The sequence below is a fragment of the Neltuma alba genome, unplaced genomic scaffold, assembly GCF_004799145.2.
Source record: "Neltuma alba isolate B1F8T4 unplaced genomic scaffold, ASM479914v2 tig00012999_pilon, whole genome shotgun sequence".
NCBI lineage: Eukaryota > Viridiplantae > Streptophyta > Magnoliopsida > Fabales > Fabaceae > Neltuma > Neltuma alba.
The window spans coordinates 33,221-55,734 of NW_021637350.1; the positions used below are offsets into that span (position 1 = coordinate 33,221).

The 22,514-nt window shown below is 34.3% G+C and overlaps 1 protein-coding gene across 2 annotated transcripts; it reads right to left on the minus strand.

Moving 5' to 3' along the window:
* Positions 1 to 2,187: 2,187 nt before the first annotated feature.
* LOC114733461 (glyoxysomal processing protease, glyoxysomal) lies at positions 2,188 to 14,379 on the minus strand. Of its 2 annotated transcripts, none has more exons than XM_028920928.1 (13): positions 14,137 to 14,379; positions 13,987 to 14,033; positions 13,720 to 13,894; positions 13,521 to 13,628; positions 12,882 to 13,025; positions 9,032 to 9,124; positions 8,762 to 8,865; positions 7,256 to 7,341; positions 7,077 to 7,171; positions 6,260 to 6,989; positions 3,414 to 3,612; positions 2,724 to 2,815; positions 2,188 to 2,637 (listed from the first exon to the last, which is right to left on the minus strand). In XM_028920928.1, the coding sequence occupies exons 1-13, from the start codon at positions 14,200 to 14,202 to the stop codon at positions 2,381 to 2,383; spliced, it is 2,196 nt and encodes a 731-aa protein (XP_028776761.1). In that variant the 5' UTR covers positions 14,203 to 14,379; the 3' UTR covers positions 2,188 to 2,380. The 2 variants fall into 2 exon arrangements, with proteins under 2 accessions (XP_028776761.1, XP_028776760.1); XM_028920927.1 differs by having other exon boundaries at positions 13,521 to 13,634; positions 14,137 to 14,378.
* Between the last annotated feature and the right edge of the window lie 8,135 nt (positions 14,380 to 22,514).

Here is a 22,514-nt window from a genome sequence, read left to right on the forward strand (position 1 = left end):
ACGTTCAAGAGATTTGTTCATGACATTGGGCTTCGGAGACTCAGAGATATCAATTAACATTTTCAAGAGGGGGAGAAATGCATGCTATACTCTTTTTTCCTTATCTATGGTTTTTCTCATTGAGTTTTCTTAGCAAGGTTTTTAACGAGGCAGTACTGTGAAATATATTAATAAATGTTGCACTCTTTTTCTTTTACTAGGTTTTGTCCTATTGGGTTTTTTTAGTAGAAGTTTTTTAATGAGGTACATATTTAGTTATGGACATCTAAGGGAAGTGTTATGAATATAATATCTTTAGGGATGTTCGTGTATCTATCATTATTTTCTTTATCTTTCAGTATCTTCAATATCTCTCATTATCCCCATTATCTGGAATTATCTTTTATTATTATGTTATCTGTAGATCCTATCAAAGATGTAAAGCTGTGTCTATAAATAGAGGCCATGTATAATGTATTTAGCACCCTTGAATGGAATAAGAAATACTCTCTCTTATTGATATTTTTTTCTTCTCTATTCTTCTTCTTTATTTATAACATATTGCATTTTTTTTGAATTTTTGAAACAAAAGTAATCAATAATGAAATTAGAATAGTCAATAGATAAATAAAAGTAGTCACCAAATTTTAAAAAATGAAAGTAGTTCATTATTATACTAGAGTAGTCAATAACTAAATAAGAATGGTTATCAAAGTTCTAAAAAAATATGGTCAATAGCTAAAAAAATTAGTCCATGCATAAAAAAAAGTAGTCATCAGAGCTTCGGCAAGCGGTTACTAGAGTTTTGGTGACAGCTTCAGGGACCGACCACCGGAAACCAGCTAAGGATCCCAAGGTGGCAATATTTAAAAATGAAAAAAAGAAAGAAAGAAAAAATAGTGAAAAACATTTGTATAATTTGACAAGATTTAAAAACTTCAAAATAATACAAGAAATCTGAATTAAAATTTTAAAATGACCTACATTAATTTTTCTTTTAGCAAATTTCAGAATATTTTAATATCTTTTCTCCATATGTTACTTTGTGAGAAAATGTACATATTAAATAGAAATAAAGTTAAAAAGTCATTAAATTTTAAAACAAAATTAACAAGATTTAATGTTTTTTTAGTTCTAGTGAAATAAAATAACTTACAAATAAGATGAGAGAAGTATTTGTTTTGCTTGAACTTGTGCCCTATATACATACCCAAATAAAATAGGTTGTAGTTAAAAGTGTAAATGGGAAAAAAAGAAGGAAAAATTGGTAAAAAAAAATCCCTATTTGAAATTTTAATTGACTAAAAAGACCTGAAATTGTGCAAATACACGTATCATCCTTGAGTACAACATATCATCCGCCGAGTACAATTGCACATAGCAAATGATATGTTGCACTCACAAATCATACTTACACTTACACAAATTAGATCCTTCCTGCCAATTAAAATTTTAAACAGAGATTTTTTACTAATTTTCCCACAAAAGAATTGCTAACAGCAGAATTCACATCATACAATTTAATGTAATTAATAACTATTTATCTATATTTTTGTAACAAAAGAATAACTATTTATATATTTGCAAAAATGATCTTCATTGATACCAATTAGCTAATGATCATGTCATCAATAGTCAACTTTGGCTTTATCTTTATAGCAAGGAACAAAAAACCGGACCGGACACTAAACCGGTTGAGGTAGTGGTTCAAGGGTTAATGGGTCAGACCGGGGTCAACTCGGGATCAAACCGGTCATATTAAAATAATATAATTTAATTAAAAATGACAAAATATAACAATACTAATAATTACTAATAACAAAATATAAAGAAATACAATAAGAATTTGATTGTAATAATAATAAAGTACAACAATATTGAGAATTTTGATCTTTATAATTTTCTCAATAACTAAAATTAATAGTTATTGATGCCAAACTCATCATCAAAATTCATTTAAATCTATAATAATTGAGATATTAGGAGTTAAATGAGAAAAAATAGGATAAATATCAATGTATTTATTTAAACCGATTCATTACTGGTTCATACCGGTTTTTACCGGTTTTCACCGGTTCACACCGGTTTGACCGGTTCAATCCGGTTTGAACCGGTCCCCGGTTTAGCTTATGAACCGGACCGGACCACTGACCGGTTCACCGGTTCACTGGTTGAACCGGCCGGTCCGGTCCGGTTTTTTTTACACTGCTTTATAGGAACCCAGTATCCTATCGTATAGTTTGACCATCCAATCCGGTCCGATTCTATGATCATTTTCCTTGTGAGTGACTATTCATTTTACTTCATCCAGGTATCTTGCAGCCAGCGATGACCCAGAATGCAGAGTAAGTTCATCCAGGCATGTTGCAATCTCTCATTTAGCACATAAGACCTGCTGAGGTCAGAGTTTACTAGGGGTTACTTGATCCACTCCACGCTTCACTTGTTGAGAAGGTTGATCAAAGATCCCCTTTCTTTCAGCAATAAATTTTGCGAACCGAGAACCCTTGATTTCTTTGCTGTTATCGTCTACGAGGGACTGAGGCAGTTCAGACATTGGAGGGAGCTTCGGAGACGATGGCCGCATCAAAGCCCATACTGATGAAATGTACTCATCCGGTTCATCAAGAACTCGCAAAACTGAAAGATTCTTCATGTCTGCAATGAAAAGCAGTGTTGTCAGATCATTTTGTGTTGCCTACCGATAAAGGCTCCAACATTCTTTTATCTTTCTTTTTTCTTACCTTTCGAGAAAACATAGATGGGTGCTAAAGCCGCGCATGGGATGCTAAAATTAAGATGAGGTATCACAGTTCCTCCACTGTGCCTTGCATTGCTGTGTCAAGACTCGAGAAAATCTTATAATTAGCATGAAATTTAAATCTTCGGACATTTAGCAGCAACCGCTGTTAAAATAACGAATTCATAAAAAGCTCACATGGAATGCAGAAAACCAACAGGGTGGCCAGCCAGGGAAAAAGGGTAAAGCAGAGCAGGGTAATCTTCTTTGAAGTAATTAAAAAGGCATATTCTGAGATTAAAAAAAAAAAAAAAAACACTCGATCCAAAGAGACGGTAAGTATCAAAGCTAAAGAAATTCATCCAAAAGGATCTTTGTTGTCTTCAAAGCGTAAGTAAATGGATGGTCAAAGAAAATAGTAAGTTCGAAGATTATCAGGTGCCTATTAGCAAATGATGCAAGGTGAGGGCTATCCTACCGAATCCATCAAAATCAGAAAATCTAGAGAACCTACTAACAGTCTGATTTCAAACCTTGATCCCAAGGTAGGGGTGCCATTAAAATCTGAACAAGGGTACCTTATGCCCTAACTAAAGTCTTCTTCCAGTTCAGAACACGTTGAAAACAATTCAGTTCTAAACAAAATTAGAATAAATTATAAATTATAACTTATACAGAAAGCAAGCAGCAATACCTTGTAACCAGACCAATCATGTGACCATCTGAATTGACGACAGCACCCCCACTAGCGCCAGGATGAACAGCAGCTGTTGTTTCCAGCATCGCAGGGAGTTGCCCATGGGTGTGCCCTTGCTGAACCGAGAGATAGGATTGAGGAGTCTCTGCTTCAATGACTTTAGCCACGACACCAGAACAGACAGATGGGAAGAACCCTAATGAAAACAATAAGGACATAAAGGGACAAATGGTCATCTGCTACCTTCAACTTCACATTTTCTCTTGGGGCTCATGGTAATTTATACAAGATTTTATCACACTGTGCAATCCCAGGTGGGCTGTTGTCAAACTCGAGCTTTAACTATATGTTCAATCCTACTAATGGGTTCAAAAATAATAGAAAACCGCAACACGAGTCTATTTATTCTCAATCATCGTAGGAAAATTTCTGTAAAAGATATTTAATACGCATTCAGTGCTTCTTTCAAAGGTGATGATCAGGTCTTGGAATTTCATTAAGCAGACTGATAGCATAATGCAATCGATCTAGATGTAAATATAGGAGCCATTAGGCAAGCAGATCATACAATCTTTACCCAAGTCACTGATGGGGAGATAGCTCTTAATTGTGTACGTAAGTAAGGTCATGACAATATGATCACCAGGAACCCATGAATAAGTGATCATGAAGCTAACAAGCGCTTAGCCAAGGAACTTGAATCAATGACTTGATTCCATTTCTTTGAGAAGGAATTGGCCAGGCCAGCTAAAGCAATCACAGTCCTTCAATGGAAATACACTCTTGACCTCCCTAGTGAAACTAGAATGCTAAGGAGTAAAGCAATAGATACTCCTATGGAAGCCTGTAGATAAGAACAAATTCTCCAAGGAGATGCTTCTATTGATACTGAGAAGAAACACAAACTCATTTATCCAGCCCATTCACAACCCAACAAAAGGTTCTCAAGCATCCCAGGACCCTATGAGCAACTTGAAAGTAGGGGTGTTTAAAATAAGCCTGTCCTGGCTGGCCCGACAAACCAGGACATGACCGGACACGAGATGGGTAGTCCCGTACTGTTAGTAATATTTTTTTTATTTTTTTAATCATATTATAATTATTAAATGTTAAAAATACAAAATGTTCAAGGCATGTGTAATACCAAAAGTTTGTATTTGTAGCTTTTAGCACACAAGTAGTTGAATGGTTTTTATTTATTTAGAGCTTTTATAGTTGATTATAATTTTTAGAATGGTGAAAATGAATTTTGGAGTTATTTTGTTACTGATTATTATTTATTTCGACTTTTCTTTAAGAGGGCTAAGCCCAAAGAAATAAAAAAGAAAACAAAAAGATGCTTTCAAAAGGGCTAAGCCCAAGGAATTAAAAGTAGATGGAAAAAAAAACCAAAATTCATTGTAATGAGTCCAACTACAAAACAAAAAGTGTTTTTCTTTTTTTTCTTTTTTTTTTTTAAAAAAGGACGTCCCGGTCAGGACCGGGATAGGACACGAAACAGATTTTTTGTCCCATCCCTGTTCAATGGGACAGGACCGAGACAACAGCCCTACTTGAAAGGGAGCATCAGCTGGTTTAGTCATACCTGGAAGTCTGCAGATTTCCTAGAAAAAGACCTTGCTTCAAGAAGGGTATAGATGGTGGGCATTGAGACCGATTGCAATGCTGATTGGGCAGATTCTATTTCTAGTAGGTTTGTCCGCATCAAGCTACTTTTCACATATAGGGGAAGCTTGTTACACTAAGTAAGATGCAGCTTGGGATGGCAAAAAAAACAGTGAAGAACCTGAATAAAAGGTCTGAACTCAAGGAATATGAGAGGAGATGTTAAAAAGACTTGTATGGAACAGAGTTTATTATCAAGAGCCTAGGAAAGTTTATTTGTGATAACTGTCCTAGGAATTGCAACGAATCCTATAACTCATGTCAAGGTTTGACAAAATTGGAGTCAAGCTGGCAATGGTTAATATGTAACCGAAGCTGGGTGATGAAAGAGTCGCTGAGCCTTATTCCCATTAAAAACAAATCTTGTCATTATAATTTCCACTACGCCATTTTACCTTTCTAAGCAATCCAATGGCTGCAGGATGAAGGACAATTAATCATTTACTCCCTATAATTTAACTTAATTTTTAATTTAGTTCTTGTAGCTTTTTTAAATACCTCCGTATGGTTACTAAATGTTATAGCATTAATCTCTATACTATCTTCTGGTTAAGATTTAATCTCCTGCATAACAAACGAGGCATAACTCCCTTAGATAATGCCTGACGTGTTTAACACTCAACTGGTCTCATAAATGATAAAGATAGCACAAGGCATGAATATAAATCAAGAAAGTTGACTATGATACCAATATATCATGTGATAAACCAAGCTAATCAGAAAATGAATAAGCCCATAATCAGGAGATTCCAACAAAAGACTAACAAGATTCTATAAGCATTTTGTACAATCTTATTTTGCTACTGTTACGGAATTTTGATAGGGAATGAGAGAGAGAGAAGGATAAGGAAGGAGAAACAGAGAGAATAGAGGGAAATCAAGAGAACGAAGTGAGATAGAAGATAGAGCAGAGAGGGAAACGAGAGAGGCAGAGAAGGAAAGCCAATCGGGCAATATATTCTCAATTCATAAATTACATATGGGTTAAAGGGGTCAGGTATATATATAGGCAATAAGGGACTAATTCTAACGGCTATATCCTTCAATCTGGTAACTAACTCTAACTGCCTATTGTTTATTACAATTATACAAGTAATTATTAGTAACTTGAAGTTTAATTCCACAACAGATTATATAACCGAAAAGGAAACAGATAAATAAGATTACAGGGAGCATACCACATCTTGGGCCAAATAGTCCATGGCCAATGACATACGCCTTTGATCCCATGGATGGCCATGAAAAATTCATCACAATAGGTGCAAGCTGATCTGGTATGGATTCAAGCTGCAAGAGGGCAACATCCCATGGTCCTTTGCAGACATACACAACCTTAGCATTGCACCAAATACAAGGTTTTACATGGTCAAGGCGTACACGTATGACTTGATGTCTATTGTGATTTGAACTCAATATATATCCCGCTGGCTCATTAGCTGGAAAAGGATTAAGAATTGTCATCTTAGACCTTCTGGTTTGACTTTGCTGCTTATCCTTAACTCCTTTCCTAACAGATGCATCCCTCTCTGCTAAGAAAGGAAATTCTTTAGGGTTGTCTCCATATCCACTAATCTGTGTCTTCCCAAATCTCCATGGTTCCAACAAGTGAGCATTAGTAAGTATCAGACCTTGACTGTTCAGAAGAACACCAGATGCCCAGACTCCATCATCTATAGTAACAAGGCAGATAGAAGCCATTGCCTTCTCAATTGGTAATGGTGAGGAGCTACTAAACTTTGAATTTGCATGATTAGAACCCCAGTATCCAAAGTCGTCAGTTTTGGTAGAAGACCCCTTTCCTCCATCCTGTGACTTGCCCTCATGATATAACTCTTTTGCTGTATTTTGAGGCCAATTACGCAGTAAGCCACTAGAGGCAGTCACAATGACTTCCCATGGAATCACCAGCTATCAAAAAAGATAACATTTGCATGATGACAGAAATTTCACACAATATAAAACATATAGGCCAGGAAATAAATTTATTTAGGCTACCTGGATTTCCACAGAACTAGTCTTCTGCCTCAATGGTCTAATCAGGATGCCAGTGAAAGATGCATTTTCACTAAAGATTGGGCTACCTTCCATTCCTGAAAGATGCAGAACCAGATTAGAAACACTGGTCAATTGAATAGAAAGACTACTGGATTATGAAATATGGAAATGTCTCAAACCAGGAAGACTTCGTATGTCAGCCATCAACAATGATCCATCAGATGAATTAGGAGGATAGCTGTTTGCAATGCATCCCACTGAAATACTAATCAATCATGAAATTATATCAATGACAAAACTACAAAGGACAAAACACTTTTAGATTCAGGAAGCCGAAAGTATGCTGTGACTACAAGATTATTACCTACCATTCAATAATTAATGAAGGTAAAAACGCATGAAGAGGAAAGATGGGACCAAACAATACATCTTGAATTAACAAACAGCCGGATACAGGACTAAAATTTTCCACAATCAACACTAAATTTCGGATGGAAAGGAGCACTTAAGTCTCAAATCAGCAATCAATCAACATATTACTTGAAAGTTCCTCACAGCACCGCAGAAAAATGCAACAAGAACACAACCCAACCCACTGTTGGGTTCCAACCCACAGCTGCCACCGAATGTGCAATGGGAGATATAAGGGAGTGATTGAGGGAAGAGAAGGTGAGACTGATGGTCCAATAAAGTACCCAAAAGCATACACGAAAAAGAATACAAATGAGGTGCAAAAGAAGGGAGTAATGACAAAGCAAGAGGGAGCAAATAAAGAGTTATTGGCATGGGATGAAAGACTTGTTGACTATAACTCGTGTCTTTACTTTCAGTCTTATTGTGCCGTTTGAGTTAAGTGTTCTGTAGCAGAGATATCTCAATAACCTTTGTGATATCAGTCTTTGTGCTTAGGGTATTGTAAGTGAAGTTATTAAATTTCAGTCCCTTTTCATGTTCTATGCGTATTATTCTTTTATATAGCAATTGTGTGAAAAGTAAGATGAAATAATAATTGAAGAATGCTAAAAATAAGATCAAGTATTTATTTAAGACTATAAACATGCAAAGGATGAAGAGGACGTAATGCATATGATAAGAGACAGTCAACATACAAAGTATAGATAGGGGTAAGAAGCTTTGTGATTGTGATGAACAAGGAGGGACGAAATAGCACGGAAGCTATCATTATGAGAGCTCACTATGATAGGTCTCTGCAGCAAATTGGCTATGGAGTTCAAACTAGGGGGAACCAAGGTCAGAAGTGAAAATTTCAGCGATGAAAGTTTCAGGTTGAAATCAACGTGTCAACTACACGTAATGGAAGGAGCACCTCCGGATGGGTAGTTCGAAATAAGAGAAATGGATGGGTGGTTGGTTTCTCGTATAAGTCATATATGCATCATGAGTCAACAAGGAATTTTTCTCCCACAACTGTTCCAGTCTAGGGTGTGGGAGAATTTCATTTGCCTTGTATCTTCATTTTCCGTTTTATATCCTGAGTAATCAATTCCTCATCCATTCATTGAATGAGATATGGCCTTTCCATATTTTAGTGCTAATTAATGTTAATCTGATAGTAGCAGAGCATTTTAGTGTGTATTGAGGATTAGATTCATATTAACCTCGCCAAATGTAGTTTTATATATATATATATATATATATATAAAAACCAAAAGAACTGATAATACCTGTTAAAAAAGTGAGTAGGTGACAGGACACCAAAAGGAGACCCAACTGCCAGAAGATAGTCGCCTCTTCTATTCATTGAAGATACTGTACTAGCCAGCATGTCCTGTGTCACAGCCATGAACCAGTTATTCTCCTGAATCTATATACAGACAAATATATCACCAGCAAAACAATTCATACACTAGTAAATATGGGCCTTACATATTATATAAAAAGTACTGGCGTAAGATATCCTACCAAGAGTAAAGATATACAAGAAAAAGAGTCACCTTCAAAGATGAAGAGACACCAAGAATAGCCATTCTAGTCAGTGATCTGCACATTAGGCTTAACCTGCCAGATCCTCCAACTTCCAAACTTCCCTGGCATGTCACAGAAAAATACCATCCCAATCCCATGAGTTTGCATTTGCTTTTATAGAACGAGGAAGAGGTATTACCAAAGATAATTTTTAATATCATGCAAACCTTTTAAGCATCCTAATGAACCAGCATTTCAAGTGAAAAAACCCATAAATGAGAAAAGAAAACTACCCATAGACACCAATTTTCCTATATTAGAATATTTCCTATAAACGAGACCTCCTAATCAACAACATATCTAAGGATTCAGAGCACGTATCATTAGCCGATATATAAGGCTTGTTTGTTTGTTTAGAATATTTGCTTTTAGTTTTCTTATCAAGTGCATAAGAAATTAAATGAGTCATTCTATTATGTGTCTCGGACAGACCATTATTCTGACCCAGTTTAAAATATCTAATTTTTAAGGGAAAGGAAATTAAATTTTGGCGAAGGATAAGGAACTTTCTAAAGGGGAAAAATCAGAATGAATTTCCCAGAATGTCATTATTAGACAGAGAAATCTCACTGAAAAAATGATGAGCAAAGCTGCAAAGCATAACCAACCATATACACCATAGTATTCCAAGAACAAGAACAAACTCTACCCGGCCAAGTAAGACATTTAAAGGCAAAGTACTCCAACCAAGTACAATCGAGAAATGCATAAAATGCACAATGCAGTAAAATAACAGCATCCTGTTCCTACATGGATATATCATGTGATGATTCTCCAAACAAAAACAACACATCCCAAGTGTTCCCCAAAAAGCCAAAACAGTAATTCCAACGAGCCCACCAAAAAAAAAAAAAGTGGCTGCCTTGCAATGCAAAATACGTGAGTTATTCTTCTGAACTAGACCTGCACTAACACATTAGAAAATACAACTGTCAGGTCAACAAATTTGTTGCCTTAGTTCCATCAATCCTACTAAAGGCCTATTCAAAAATAAGCCAATCAAGGGAGGAAATTGAGCACATGACAGGACTCTCTCATCAACACATCATACAGACCGAAAAAACAAAACAAGAAGCCTAAAGAGTCCTAGGAATAGTATTTGAACGCAAAAGAGCTCTTGGATAAGAGATCACAACTGAATAATCTAAGTGAATCTCTCCCTTTAACACACCAAAAAGGGGGGGGGGATTCACTGAGCACCTCATTACACAAACACACAATTTTAAGCAAGGCAGAATAGAAAGGAAAAATGGTTAAGAGGAAAAAAGAGCACACATGCCAACTTTCAAGAGGTGGGCTCTCTCAACCCAAAATTAGATTAAAATTCTTCTCCCCCCTTTTATGTCAGCTTTGGACTTTTAAAACCTGCTCCAACAGCTTCCTAACCACTCCCTCCTCTGTCACTGTGGATTTACTCTTTCACCCACCCCCTCCTCTTTCCCTTTTGTCTTCTGGCTATATTTGCTATTAGTAACTCCTTTCTGTTTTTCTATCATTTGCCCCCTCTTTTCTGCATCAGCTTCTTCTTTGCCCTAATTGATCTTGGCAGCAGATTGGGGCCCATGAAAACACCAGAGAGAGAGTAAGAGAAAGGTATAAGGTCCTAGTGAGTTTTGTTTCTATTCAGCACCACGGTTATACATACAAAAATTTAGGGCTATAACAGTCAGAATTTTCCGTCAGAACACACTTATAATTACATCCAAAATCACGTCCTTCCTCAGACTGCAGCACATACAGTTATCAAAACAATTTACAGGCACTTGCAACTTACCTCCACTCATGCAACAAAAAAAAAAAACAAGCAAGAATTTCTGCTTCAACCACACACTCAATCTAAGTCTCTCCTGAAGACAACTACTCATCGACCATAGTGTTAAAAAGTTAAACAAAAAGGGGGGAAAACTTAGTGACGCAACATCATCATCATCAGAGAGAATGGTACACTAGTAGCATTGCCTGGACCTATCCCAAGGCCCAAAATCAACAAAAGGGAACAACATGAAGGACCAAAATAGCATAAAATAATAGTTCTCGTTCTTATCTCGCACCATGTGGTTTCATGCTCTGGGATACGGTAGATGATACTGATATGGTATCATCCTTAATAAGAGATATGAGGAGTTTAGGAAATTTTGTATTTTAAAATAGTTACCCAATTAAGAGGCATTATAGTTTAGAGCAGTTTTTAAATTAATGATTTAGTTATCTTTTTAGTGGTACAATTAAAATAAAAGGTACTCACTCCATTTCTAATTATAGGACAAAATTACCCAATTCTCACATACCAATGAAACTAATTTATGTCTTAAAATTGCTTCTAGTTTTTCAGCTATGCCCTTATTTAATACTTGTTAACCTCGAATTCAATGCACACCAGATAGTGTTACGGAGAACTAGATATAGACAAAACAAAATACATCTTACATTTTTTTTTCTTTCTTTTTATACAGCAACAAGTACATTTGACTTAAAGATTCGACTAATGTATGTATAATATTGACTCTAAACATTTTCTCACCAATGCTACATAACCACCTATAACTTCTATGTTGGGTGCACTAGAAGCGACATTTCTGTAACCTGAAAGACTTTTCATAGATTCTGAAATTCCCTTCATGACCTATTTCTGGTTTTCAACTAAAGACTTTTAGAGGGATATTCCTACTGAATTTATGACACGATTGGAAAGATTCTTCTTCCTTTTTCCCTTCTTTTGTTTTTTGTTTTCATAGGGATTCTTGTCCAAATATTGTGTTGCTCCTCTCCTCATCAATAAATTACCCAAAAAAAAAAAAAATGATGATGATGATAATGATAATAATAAAACAAGTAAAGCTTCTCCAGTAGGGTGAGATTTGCAGCCTACTATTTTATAAGGCTACAAACTAAAAGTTTGAGCATGCTATAAAACAATAAGCAAAATAACGTTCACCAATTGCATCAGAAGATATCACAACTCTTTTGAAAAACTTTCACATGCTAATTAAGCGGTCCCTGTTGTAGGTCACTAAACAAAATAGTCCAATGAATTCAGCAAAGTCATACCCGAAGTCTTAAAGGATTATCATTCTTTGATCTCAGGTCATAGAATAATGATTCAGATTATGGTGCCCTGAGGCTTGCAAAGCAAAGAGTCAAACTTGCAGGTGCTTCAATTGACCTGTTTAGTCCTATAATCAGCAGATATAAACTTGCTACAATCAAATATAAGAGATTTCCTGTTTAATTTAGACAAGCATGCATGCCACTGGCAACTACAATTAATATCGCCATATTTCAGAAAAAAGTAATTCTATAGAGGCAGTTCACAGGGAATCAAATTTATAAATGCAGCACAGTGTATTTCTTTTAGATATGAAAATCACAATAGAGTTATTGTTAAATAGGAATTCATGTCTTTAATCAAATTTGTATATGAACTAGTTTATGACAGAAGAAGGATATGGAAAAAAATATATATATATACTCCTCCGGTCCTTAATATAGGACCCAATTGTTGAGTTGATTTTGGTTCTAAATATAAGACCATTTCTCATATTTATCACTTTTTCTCTAAATTATCCCTATGGATACTCCCTCAACTATAATCAAGTAGAAGAGGGAGAAGGGGTATTAAGAAATGATTATGGCGTTTTAGGAAAAACGTGTCAAATTTCTTATAATTAACTAACTTACCTAACTTCCTTAATCTAATCAAATTAGTTAAATGGATCTTATATTAAGGACCGGAGTAGTATATATCAACAACATTCTAAATCGTCAGGAAAAGTTAAGCTGCAGAAAACAAAAGACAAGAAAACAAACAACTTGGCTAACCTGAGTTTCCAAGAAATCTTTAGAACGCTGAGAATCACTAGTGTAAGATGCCAAGGACCAGCCAACCTCCCACCCAAGCTCGGGCGAGCTGAAAGATGCTTCAACAAGTGACTGAAGACAATGAGCGGACAGAGGGATATCCACCTGCACGTGGCATAAATCTCATTGAAGTGGAAAGTAACAAATTATGAAAAGGAAAACGTGAAATTGACAAACTCAAGCAATATGAATAAAATAATGTCACAGACTGTAAATCAAAAGTCATAGATTTAATTAAGATATTTAATCATAACATGAGTCCTCATGTTTAAGTCATGCCAGGAAACATGACTTACTTAAAGTCAGAGGTGCGTAATTTTTCCATAAAAAGGAATACCTATGTAAAAACCCAGAAAGCAACCAAGAAATTAACAACATTAGATTAATAGCCAACCATTGAACTCTGATATCTATAAGCGGCCTTAATTTAACAGCCACATTCAAAGTGATGACTGATGAAAGTTTAAAAGCCGGACTAGTCAGTTAGATTTACATAGCAGAATGTGCACCATATCGTTAATCTCAATAAGGCTGCAGTTAAAGAAGAAAAGAAGTTCAAAATGCCAAATCAAACGAGAGATGAGAAGGCAAAATGTCTACTAGTGACAAAAGCTGCGCCTCAGACCAAGGGATTCCTTTATCTGATTTCTCACTGGTTTTCTCCGTCATAATATCAATCCGAACACCAGAAATCAACTCAGGCCGACCCTGAAACTAAATATAACAAAAAGTAAAAATGCAATAAATACAAAGAGCAGAAAAGGCCAATCAATTGTGATACAATCACATTAGCACTAACCTGAGAAACTTTTTCTCTCTGCTGTGGTGATAGAAAAGGTTCAACAACTGACGCCACTGTCACAACCAATCCCATACCCTCACAAAGATCACCATAAAGATGCCTAGCTACTCCAGTGTCATAAAGGTTATCAGGTATAAGCATTCCGGAAGCTGAGAGCGTTGTTTCCCCACAACTATAAATATTCAGAAGGGGGAAAAAATCAACAAACGAATGAAGCAAAATAGGAAACGGATAAATTAAGTATGAGTGCCTCTTGAAGATAACCGATATTGATGAAAAGCGTGTTTTCTCATCTTCAACCCTTTTGGATCCTGGGAATCAGTAGAAACGAGAAATTGGGAGCTTGGTCACCCACATATACACGTGATATAGAGTACTGGATTTTTTAACGTAGGTGAAGTGAAGGAGACTTACTGGACCACGAACTCTAACCATAACTGCGAAATTTCGAGCAAAAGCAACGGCTTCTGCTAAACCCATGATGAAGATAACACGCGGCTCCACCGAGGGTCCTCAAATCTGGGAATTGCCAAAGGAATTTGTCACGCGTTTCGATGTAAGTCCGAATCTTGCTGCTGAATCTTGAGAGTCAACAAAGGCATCATGGACATTTCCAAAGGAAAAGCAAGGAAAATTGACGGAGAAATGAATGGAATTGATCAAGAGTTTCAAAACTTTCAAAGCAGATAAGAGTGCGGCAACTAGACTGGCTGCTCGTCCAAAAATGCATCCAGCCGTTGTTGGGTTCCTTACAAAATTTAATGTAATTTAATTTAATCAATTGAACTTTGATGTACCAAAAAGTTGTTGATGAAGTCCTTTTTCCTTTTTGCCGACAACTGTTGATAAAATCTGCAAAATTATATTCTTATCAATTATTAATCACTAATTATCTGTAAGTTTATTATTATTATTTAATTTAAACGTAAATAGGTGTTTATATATTTATAGATGGCAATTACTTTTTTACATTAAATTTTAATTGGTTTTTAATGTTTAAAAATAATACTCATCCAGTCTTTAATATATAACCTAATTATTGAGTTGATTTTGATCCTAAATATAAGACCTATTTCTCATATTTATCAATTTTTCCTAAATTATTCCTATAGATATTCTTTCAACCATAATCAAGTAAATGAGAGAGGGAAGATATCAAGAAAGATAATTATGGTATTTTAGGAAAAGCATGTCATATTTCTTATAATTCACTAACTTACCTAACTTCCTTAATCTAATCAAATTAGTTAAATATATCTTATACTACTTCCGGTCCTTAATATAAGACCTTGTTTGACTTTTATTTTAGTCATAAATATAAGACTCCAATCCACTTTATCTCTCATATTTACTCATTTTTTTAAGATAATCCTTCTAATAATTATAGTTCTAGTCAATACACTTGATTAGTAAGGATATTTTAGAAAAGACAACACATATTTATAACAAATAACTAATTTAACTTACTTCTTTAATCTCCTCAAATTACTTAACTGGCTCTTATAATTAGGAGCGAGGTAGTATAAAGGACAGAAGGAGTAATAATTTTTTTCAAATGTTTACATTATTATTTGTTGTGCATCACCAAAGAAATATACAAAAATGAGACGCCGAACAAGATTTGCTTGCCTGAACGAGTTTGTCTTCCCAGATTTGCTTGCGTGACGCCGAACAAGATTTGCTTGCTAAATTCATTTTTTTTCCTTCTTTTTCCATTATTAAGGGTAAAATGGTCTTTCGATTACATTTCCATGCATTCAGTATGCATACCAAACAAAAAATATACGTGGACTCTATCGACATACTATCTCCGATCTTAATTATAAGACCCAGTTAATTAATTTGAGGAGATTAAGGAAATAAGCTAAGTTAGTTATTTGTAACAAATAAGTATTGTCATTCCTAAAATATCCTTGCTAAATTAAGTGTGTTGGTTAGAACTATCATTATTAAAAGGACTATCTTGAGAAAAAATGTATAAATATGATAGACAAAATGGATTGGGGTCTTATAATTAGGACCAAACTAAAAGTCAAATAGGATCTTATATTAAAGACCGGAGGTAGTACCATACATCTGCTGGTTAAAAAAAAAACAGAGAGTGAGAGACATACCAATCATCTATTTTAAGCACATACCTAGATTCATGTGCATTTCTATCTCCTTTTTCATTTTCATTATTTCAGTCAAATTTTCATGGGAAAATGACAATAAAATACCACCTGAATTCCAAAAAGACAAATAAGGGACCTGAATAAGCAAAATGACAAATAGGGCACTAGGTACCAATTTGGAATATAGATTTTCGGCCAAAAGACCGAATTGCCCTGATTGTCTCTGAACATTGAGCAGTGTATTCATGCGATAGAGAAAGGGAGAAACTGATTTCCTTCTACGAAACTAAATCCAAGTTCTTGCAGTCACCAAAAAGGATTTTTCAAAATCACGTTGCCGTCGTCGTAGGAGTAGATTGCCATCGCTGAATTTGGTTACCATCGCTGAAATACATTGCCCTGTCTGAAATAACTTGTACCCCTGAAATTGTCGTCGTCGAAGAGGTCGCTGAAGTATTTGAATTATTCACGAGTGAGTAGAAATTGATGGCGGGATTTGGATTATTCATTTTTGTGGCTGTTTCATGGTGAAATAGGAACAGGATTATTGCATTTGAGGGTTCATATTCACTATTTGGTGAATGATGAAGCAGAAATCAGAAAATAGTCGCAAGCAATTACGTAATGTAATTGCTGTCATATGTTTGCTGGTTTTTGGTAAATCCCATTCCGTGAATGGTAAATCCCATTCCGTGAATGGTAAATTTTAATATACATGTAGTTAATTATGAAACTTAATAGTTCAATGTTTATTGTGATGTACTTCAGGTGCACGTTCACTTAATGATTTATTTATGCTTACAAGTTGCTCTTCCGGTGAAAACAGGTTTACAAAACCCATTGAAGAAGTGGTCACTTTCACTATAAAAGTTGTAAATCCCATTATGTGTTTTGTAAAATTCAGCGTGAAATTTTATTGGTGGTGAAAAGTAAGTTACTCATCCCCCGAAAATATATTGCAAAATCTATTAACAAAGCGGTCACTTTTATCACAAAAGTTGTAAATCCCAGCATATGTTTTATAAAATTCAACGTGAAATTTTATTGGTTTTTAGAAACAAGTTACCTATCCCCTGAAAACATGTTACAAAAGCCATTTAAGAAGTAGTCATTTTCACTATAAAAATTGTAAATCTCACTGTGTGTTTTGTAAAATTCAATGTGAAATTTTATTGGTTTTTAGAAACAAGTTGCTCATCCCCTAAAAAGATGTTGCAAAACCCATTTAAGAAGTGATCATTTTCACTAAGAAAGTTGTAAATCTCACTACATGTTTTGTAAAATTCAACATATAATTTTATTGGTTTTTATAAACAAGTTGCCAATCCCTTGAAAACATGTTGCAAAACCCATTGAAGAAGTGATCATTTTCATTATGAAAATTGTAAATCTCACTATGTGTTTTGTCAAATTCAGCGTGAAATTTTATTGATTTTTAGAAACAAGTTGCTCATCCCCTGAAAAGAAGTTGCAAAATTCATTTAAGAAGTGGTAATTTTCACTACAAAAGTTGTAAATATTACTCTATGTTTTGTAAAATTCAGCATAGAATTTTATTGGTCTTTAGAAACAAGTTGTCAATCCCTTGAAAACATGTTACAAAACCCATTGAAAAAGTGATCATTTTCACTACGAAAGTTGTAAATCTCACTATGTGTTTTGTCAAATTTAGTATGAAATTTTATTAGTTTTTAGAAACAAGCTGCCCATCTCCTGAAAACAAGTTACAAAACCCATTGAATAAGTGGTCATTTTTACTACGGAAGTTGTAAATCCCACTATACGTTTTGTCAAATTTAGCGTGAAATTTTATTAGTTTTTACAAACAAGTTATTTATCTCCTGAAAACATGTTGCAAAACCCATTAACAAAGTAGTCACTTTCACTACAAAGGTTGTAAATCACAATATGTATTTTGTAAAATTCATAATTAACTACATGTATAGTAAAATTTACCATTCACATAGTGGGATTTACCATTCACGTAGTGGGATTTACCAAAAACCAGCAGGCATATGACAGCAGTTACGTAACGTAATTGCTTGTCATTGTTTTCTGATTTCCACTTCATCTTCCCCGCAGGTTCACTCCCTCTCTCACTACAAATCCTCTTTCCCACAACCAAAACCCACCAAATCAACAATCTCTACAGAATGGTGATGCGAAGGAGTAAGATAATAGCATTTCCAACATTCTTCTTTCCTTCTTTCCTCATTTCATCACCGTCGGTCTTCCTCTCTCCTTTCTCTCACTGCGTCGCTTTCTTCCTCTCTCCTTTCTCTCACTTTCAGACAGGGCATTTTGGTCTTTTGGCCAAAAATCTGAATTCCAGATTGGTACCCAGTTCCCTATATGTCATTTTGCTTATTCAGGTCCCTTATTTGTCTTTTTGAAATTCAGGTGGTATTTTATTGTCATTTTCCCAATTTTCATTTCCTTTTTCATCAAAATCAATTCCACTACACAATGAGCCCTACATGAGCTCGATAGAAACACATGGGATGTGCGTTGATTCACATCCCACATGCCACCTTTTGGCCAAAAAAAAAAAATCCCCCATGCTAGCTCAAGGTGAGTCATCATTTTTGCAGGCCGAAATAGGCCAGCCCATCTAAAAATATAATTTTGATTTATTGATAAAAAAATATTTGATTTACCCAAAAAGTATTTTTACATGAATTAAGACAAAATTTTTCTTAAATACTTATTTTATATATTTTAAAATTACTTTTAAAAATATAATTTGATTTTCATCCAAATACCTGATTTACCAGGCAGCTAGTGGACCAACGAGCAAAATGAACCGCTCTTGTTTTCTAAATTGTAAATAAAATAGAAAATCAACCCAAATTACTATCTTGATATATTCATTTGCTTTCTTTGAAAAAACAATCACAACCCATATTCACAATCCCTTACGAATTACCGTAAATCAATATACACCCTTTCAATAGCACAACAACCAAAGGAAACTATACATTTTATCAAAGGATTAACTTCTTCTCCTGCTATCTTGTGACATAGAATTTTATCGATCTATCCATTTTTCATGAAATTATAACTTCTTCAAAGAGTATTGGGAAAACCGAGAAGAGGAGTGATATATATTTCTCTCTCTTTCAACATACATATTGTATTGTCTTTATATTGGGGTTATTCTTTTGCCTTTTTTTTTTCTTGATACAATTATTCTTTTGCTTTGAATATGTTTTTTTTGGTTACTCAGAATATCATCCCACCTGAATGATGAGAAACTAATCTCTCAGGATACTGTCAAGCGCAGTAGCGGAGACCCCTCCCAACAGGATTTTTTCTATATACACCGTCCCAAAAAACAAACCTAAGATATAATGTTTAAGGTGTCCAAGTTTTTTTTATTTGGAGTTTGGACCAACACTTGTGGTTTTGCTTTAAATATATATTCATATGAACAAATGTGCATGTTGGCCCAACTTTTCTAGCTTATCATCCAACCACTTTCTAAGCCCAAGCCTAATTCGGATTTCAACATATGTAATACTTATCTCTCATACAAGTCATATGAACCTTTATCTCAGTCACACCATCTCATCCTGCCTTTCTCTTCTCTCCAAGAATCCTAATATTTCCATCTGCTTTCTTTTCTGGTGGCACTTTGGTAACTCCTGAGGCACTCGAGTATTGTTCTACGTAGAAAAAAGGAGATTTAAGCTTTTCTCATTACTAGACATGGAAGTTGATTCCTCCATCAAAGAAAAGATAGATAATGAAACTCTGGGGGTGGTGTCCACAAACAACAACCAAGTGGATGTTGTATTCGCTAGATACACTAGCTACACCAAAGTTTGAGGAATTGACAAGTAAGCTAGGAATGAAAAGCACATATTCATCGGCTTGAAGGAGGGTTTTGAATGATGCCGTTGTAAAAGAATCATAGTGGTGCTAATAAGAGTTGATTTAGTTGGAAAAGATTTGACTCATAACCTATAAAGTTATGAGTCCAAATCCTACAGCTGATGTAAGAATCTTATTGGTAGGTAAGGGGTGAGTAAAACCGATTCGGAATTGAACACTGAACCAAAGTTTTGTTGGGTAAGGTTTTTTCAATTTTTATTTTCTTCAATCATTTTGGTTATCAGTGTTCAATTCGGTGTCTCTTAAAATAATTTGGTTATAACTAAATAACTAAAATTATTTAAAATTATACTTTTTTTTGTTTTTTCAATATTTCTCCTTGGTCCCTATTCTTGTTAGTCTTTCACCACTCCTCTCTGCCTCAAATGACATCACTCTCTCACTCTCTAGTCTCTCTTGACTCTCATATTTTTTTCAAGCCCTAAACCTCACTCTCACAGGTCAATAGATGGCATTCATTCCTTCCTTCTCCAGCTCTCCTTTCTCCTTCTTCAGCCTTTGTTCAATCGCTTTGACAAGTTTTGATCTACACTACTTGGTTGTCATAAATGGTAGCTCGCAGGTAGAGCAAGAAAAACAAGTTGAGCTTGTTAGGTCGACCCATTTATGCTCAAAAATTATGAGGGTCAGACTTGAAAATTTTCCCTTCAAATGAGAAACAAGCCTAAAAAAATTGACTTTGTAGGACTAAGGGTTTAAACAGGTTAGCCTTGCAGGGTCAAGGGCCTAAACCCTTTTATATTTTTTTCTTTTTTAAAAAATTTTTATATAATAATATTATTAATTTTTTTATATTGTTAATAATATTTCAAATATTAATTATTATTATCATTTTGAAATTAAATTTCATAAAATGGTTTGATTTATTTTGTTTTGGATAATAATTTGTTTAATTAAATTTTAAATAAAGGGGGTTAATTTAGTCTTTAATAATGACTTGATTTATATTATATGTGTTTATATTTTTAAATTGTATATATTTAATAAGAGAGCAATTGTTATACTTATATAACTTTGATTCTATAATTTAAATTAAAAATTTAAGAGTTTCAATAATAATATATCTTAAACTAAAGTAAAATAATAATTAGATTACAAAATTTAAAAGTGAAATTTCTATGAAGAAGAAAAATTTGATATTTCTGTCACTAAAAAAGAGTATACTCATAAAAAAGAGCAATTAATGATAGTCATAATAAAGTTTCAAAAAATTAATGATAATGTTTGTCTATTGCTTATTTACATTATTGATGAAACTTTTAGATGATATTGTCTTGTTGATAGATGTTTTAGATGTTCTTGGATGTTGATGAATGTTTAAATATAATGATGTTTTGTGTTTATGACCTAATTTTATTCATATTTATTTTTTATTAGTAATTTCATTGCTTTATTTTTAATTTTTTTGATAAAACATATGAAAAATATAAAAAAATTGTATTTTTTTAAATGGGTTAAAAACCCATAGGCCAGCATTAAACCCGCTAGGAGTGGAAACAGGCAAGGCCTCACTGTTAACAGGCCTAGCCTGTGATGAGGCCTGCTAGCCTGCAGCCTGTGAAAGGCCTTTTGTTCGGCCTAAGCCTGGCCTGTAATTAGGCTTGGGCTGGCATGTAGCCTGTTAAGAGATCTGTTTTTTTTTTTAACAAATTTCAAACACACATAAATCAATTCAAAATTATAATAATTCAATCCAATTTATCTAAAATACAAAAAAAAAATGAAATTATCAGATTAACACATTTGTAAAACATGTCCCCTTAGGCCCAAAAAAAATCAAATATGAAAAATTATTAGAAAACATAATTTCACTCTAGTATAAAAATATCACTTCATCCCATCTCTAGTATAAAAATTAATTGATGACTAACTCTAGTTTAAAATATGAAACGTCCTTAATCCTTTTTATATTTTAAATTTATCATTTGTTCAAACTAATTTACTAACAAAATGATATGTGATCATGTTGTTACACATGGTGTTTTAAAAAAAAATATGTTACATTTATTATTTATTTATTTATTTAAATTAATTAAGCAACTATTATAATAAGAATTAGATTGAGCACACATATATACAGTCTAAAACATAATAGGTCAATTATATCTATATATATATATGTATTCTATGTAAGATTAATATGAAAAGCAATCAAAAAAATGAATGATGCTTTTATTTTTCTTTTTAATGCACTTGTGTTTTCTTTCTCTGTTCAAATATGTGTCATTATACATACATCAATTATTTTTATTATAGAGAATGAAAATGAAATAAAGCATGCAATCAGCTCTGGATAACATGTTTATATGGGTGAAATTTTCTTAATTAACCAATCAGAATAGCAGATTCCCTCCTGTCCATTTATAATTTTAACCTCAAAAAAAAAAAAAAGATAACAAGCCCAAGCTTCCTGACAGGCTTGACAGACTTATTATTAGGCCTAAACCTGCCCTGATAAAGTAAACAGATCTTTTTACAGGTCTGAGCCTGTTCTGATATCTAAATAGGCCAAGCCAAGCCAAGCCAAGCCAAGCCACAGGCCCCTGACAAGACGCTTGGCCTATTTCCACCCCTAGAATCCGCAGCTTAAGGGCCTGACCTAGAAAAATGAGACATTTCTAAAATTTCAACCCTATATAGTTGGCTCATTGAAACCCGCCGCCCTATAAGGCTGGCCCGTATTACCAGCTCTACTCGCAGCTCATAAAATTCAAACTAAACTCCTCCATCCTTGACTGTTGGAGCTTGTAGCTCGCAGATTGCCACTTGCCACTGTCTCCTCCC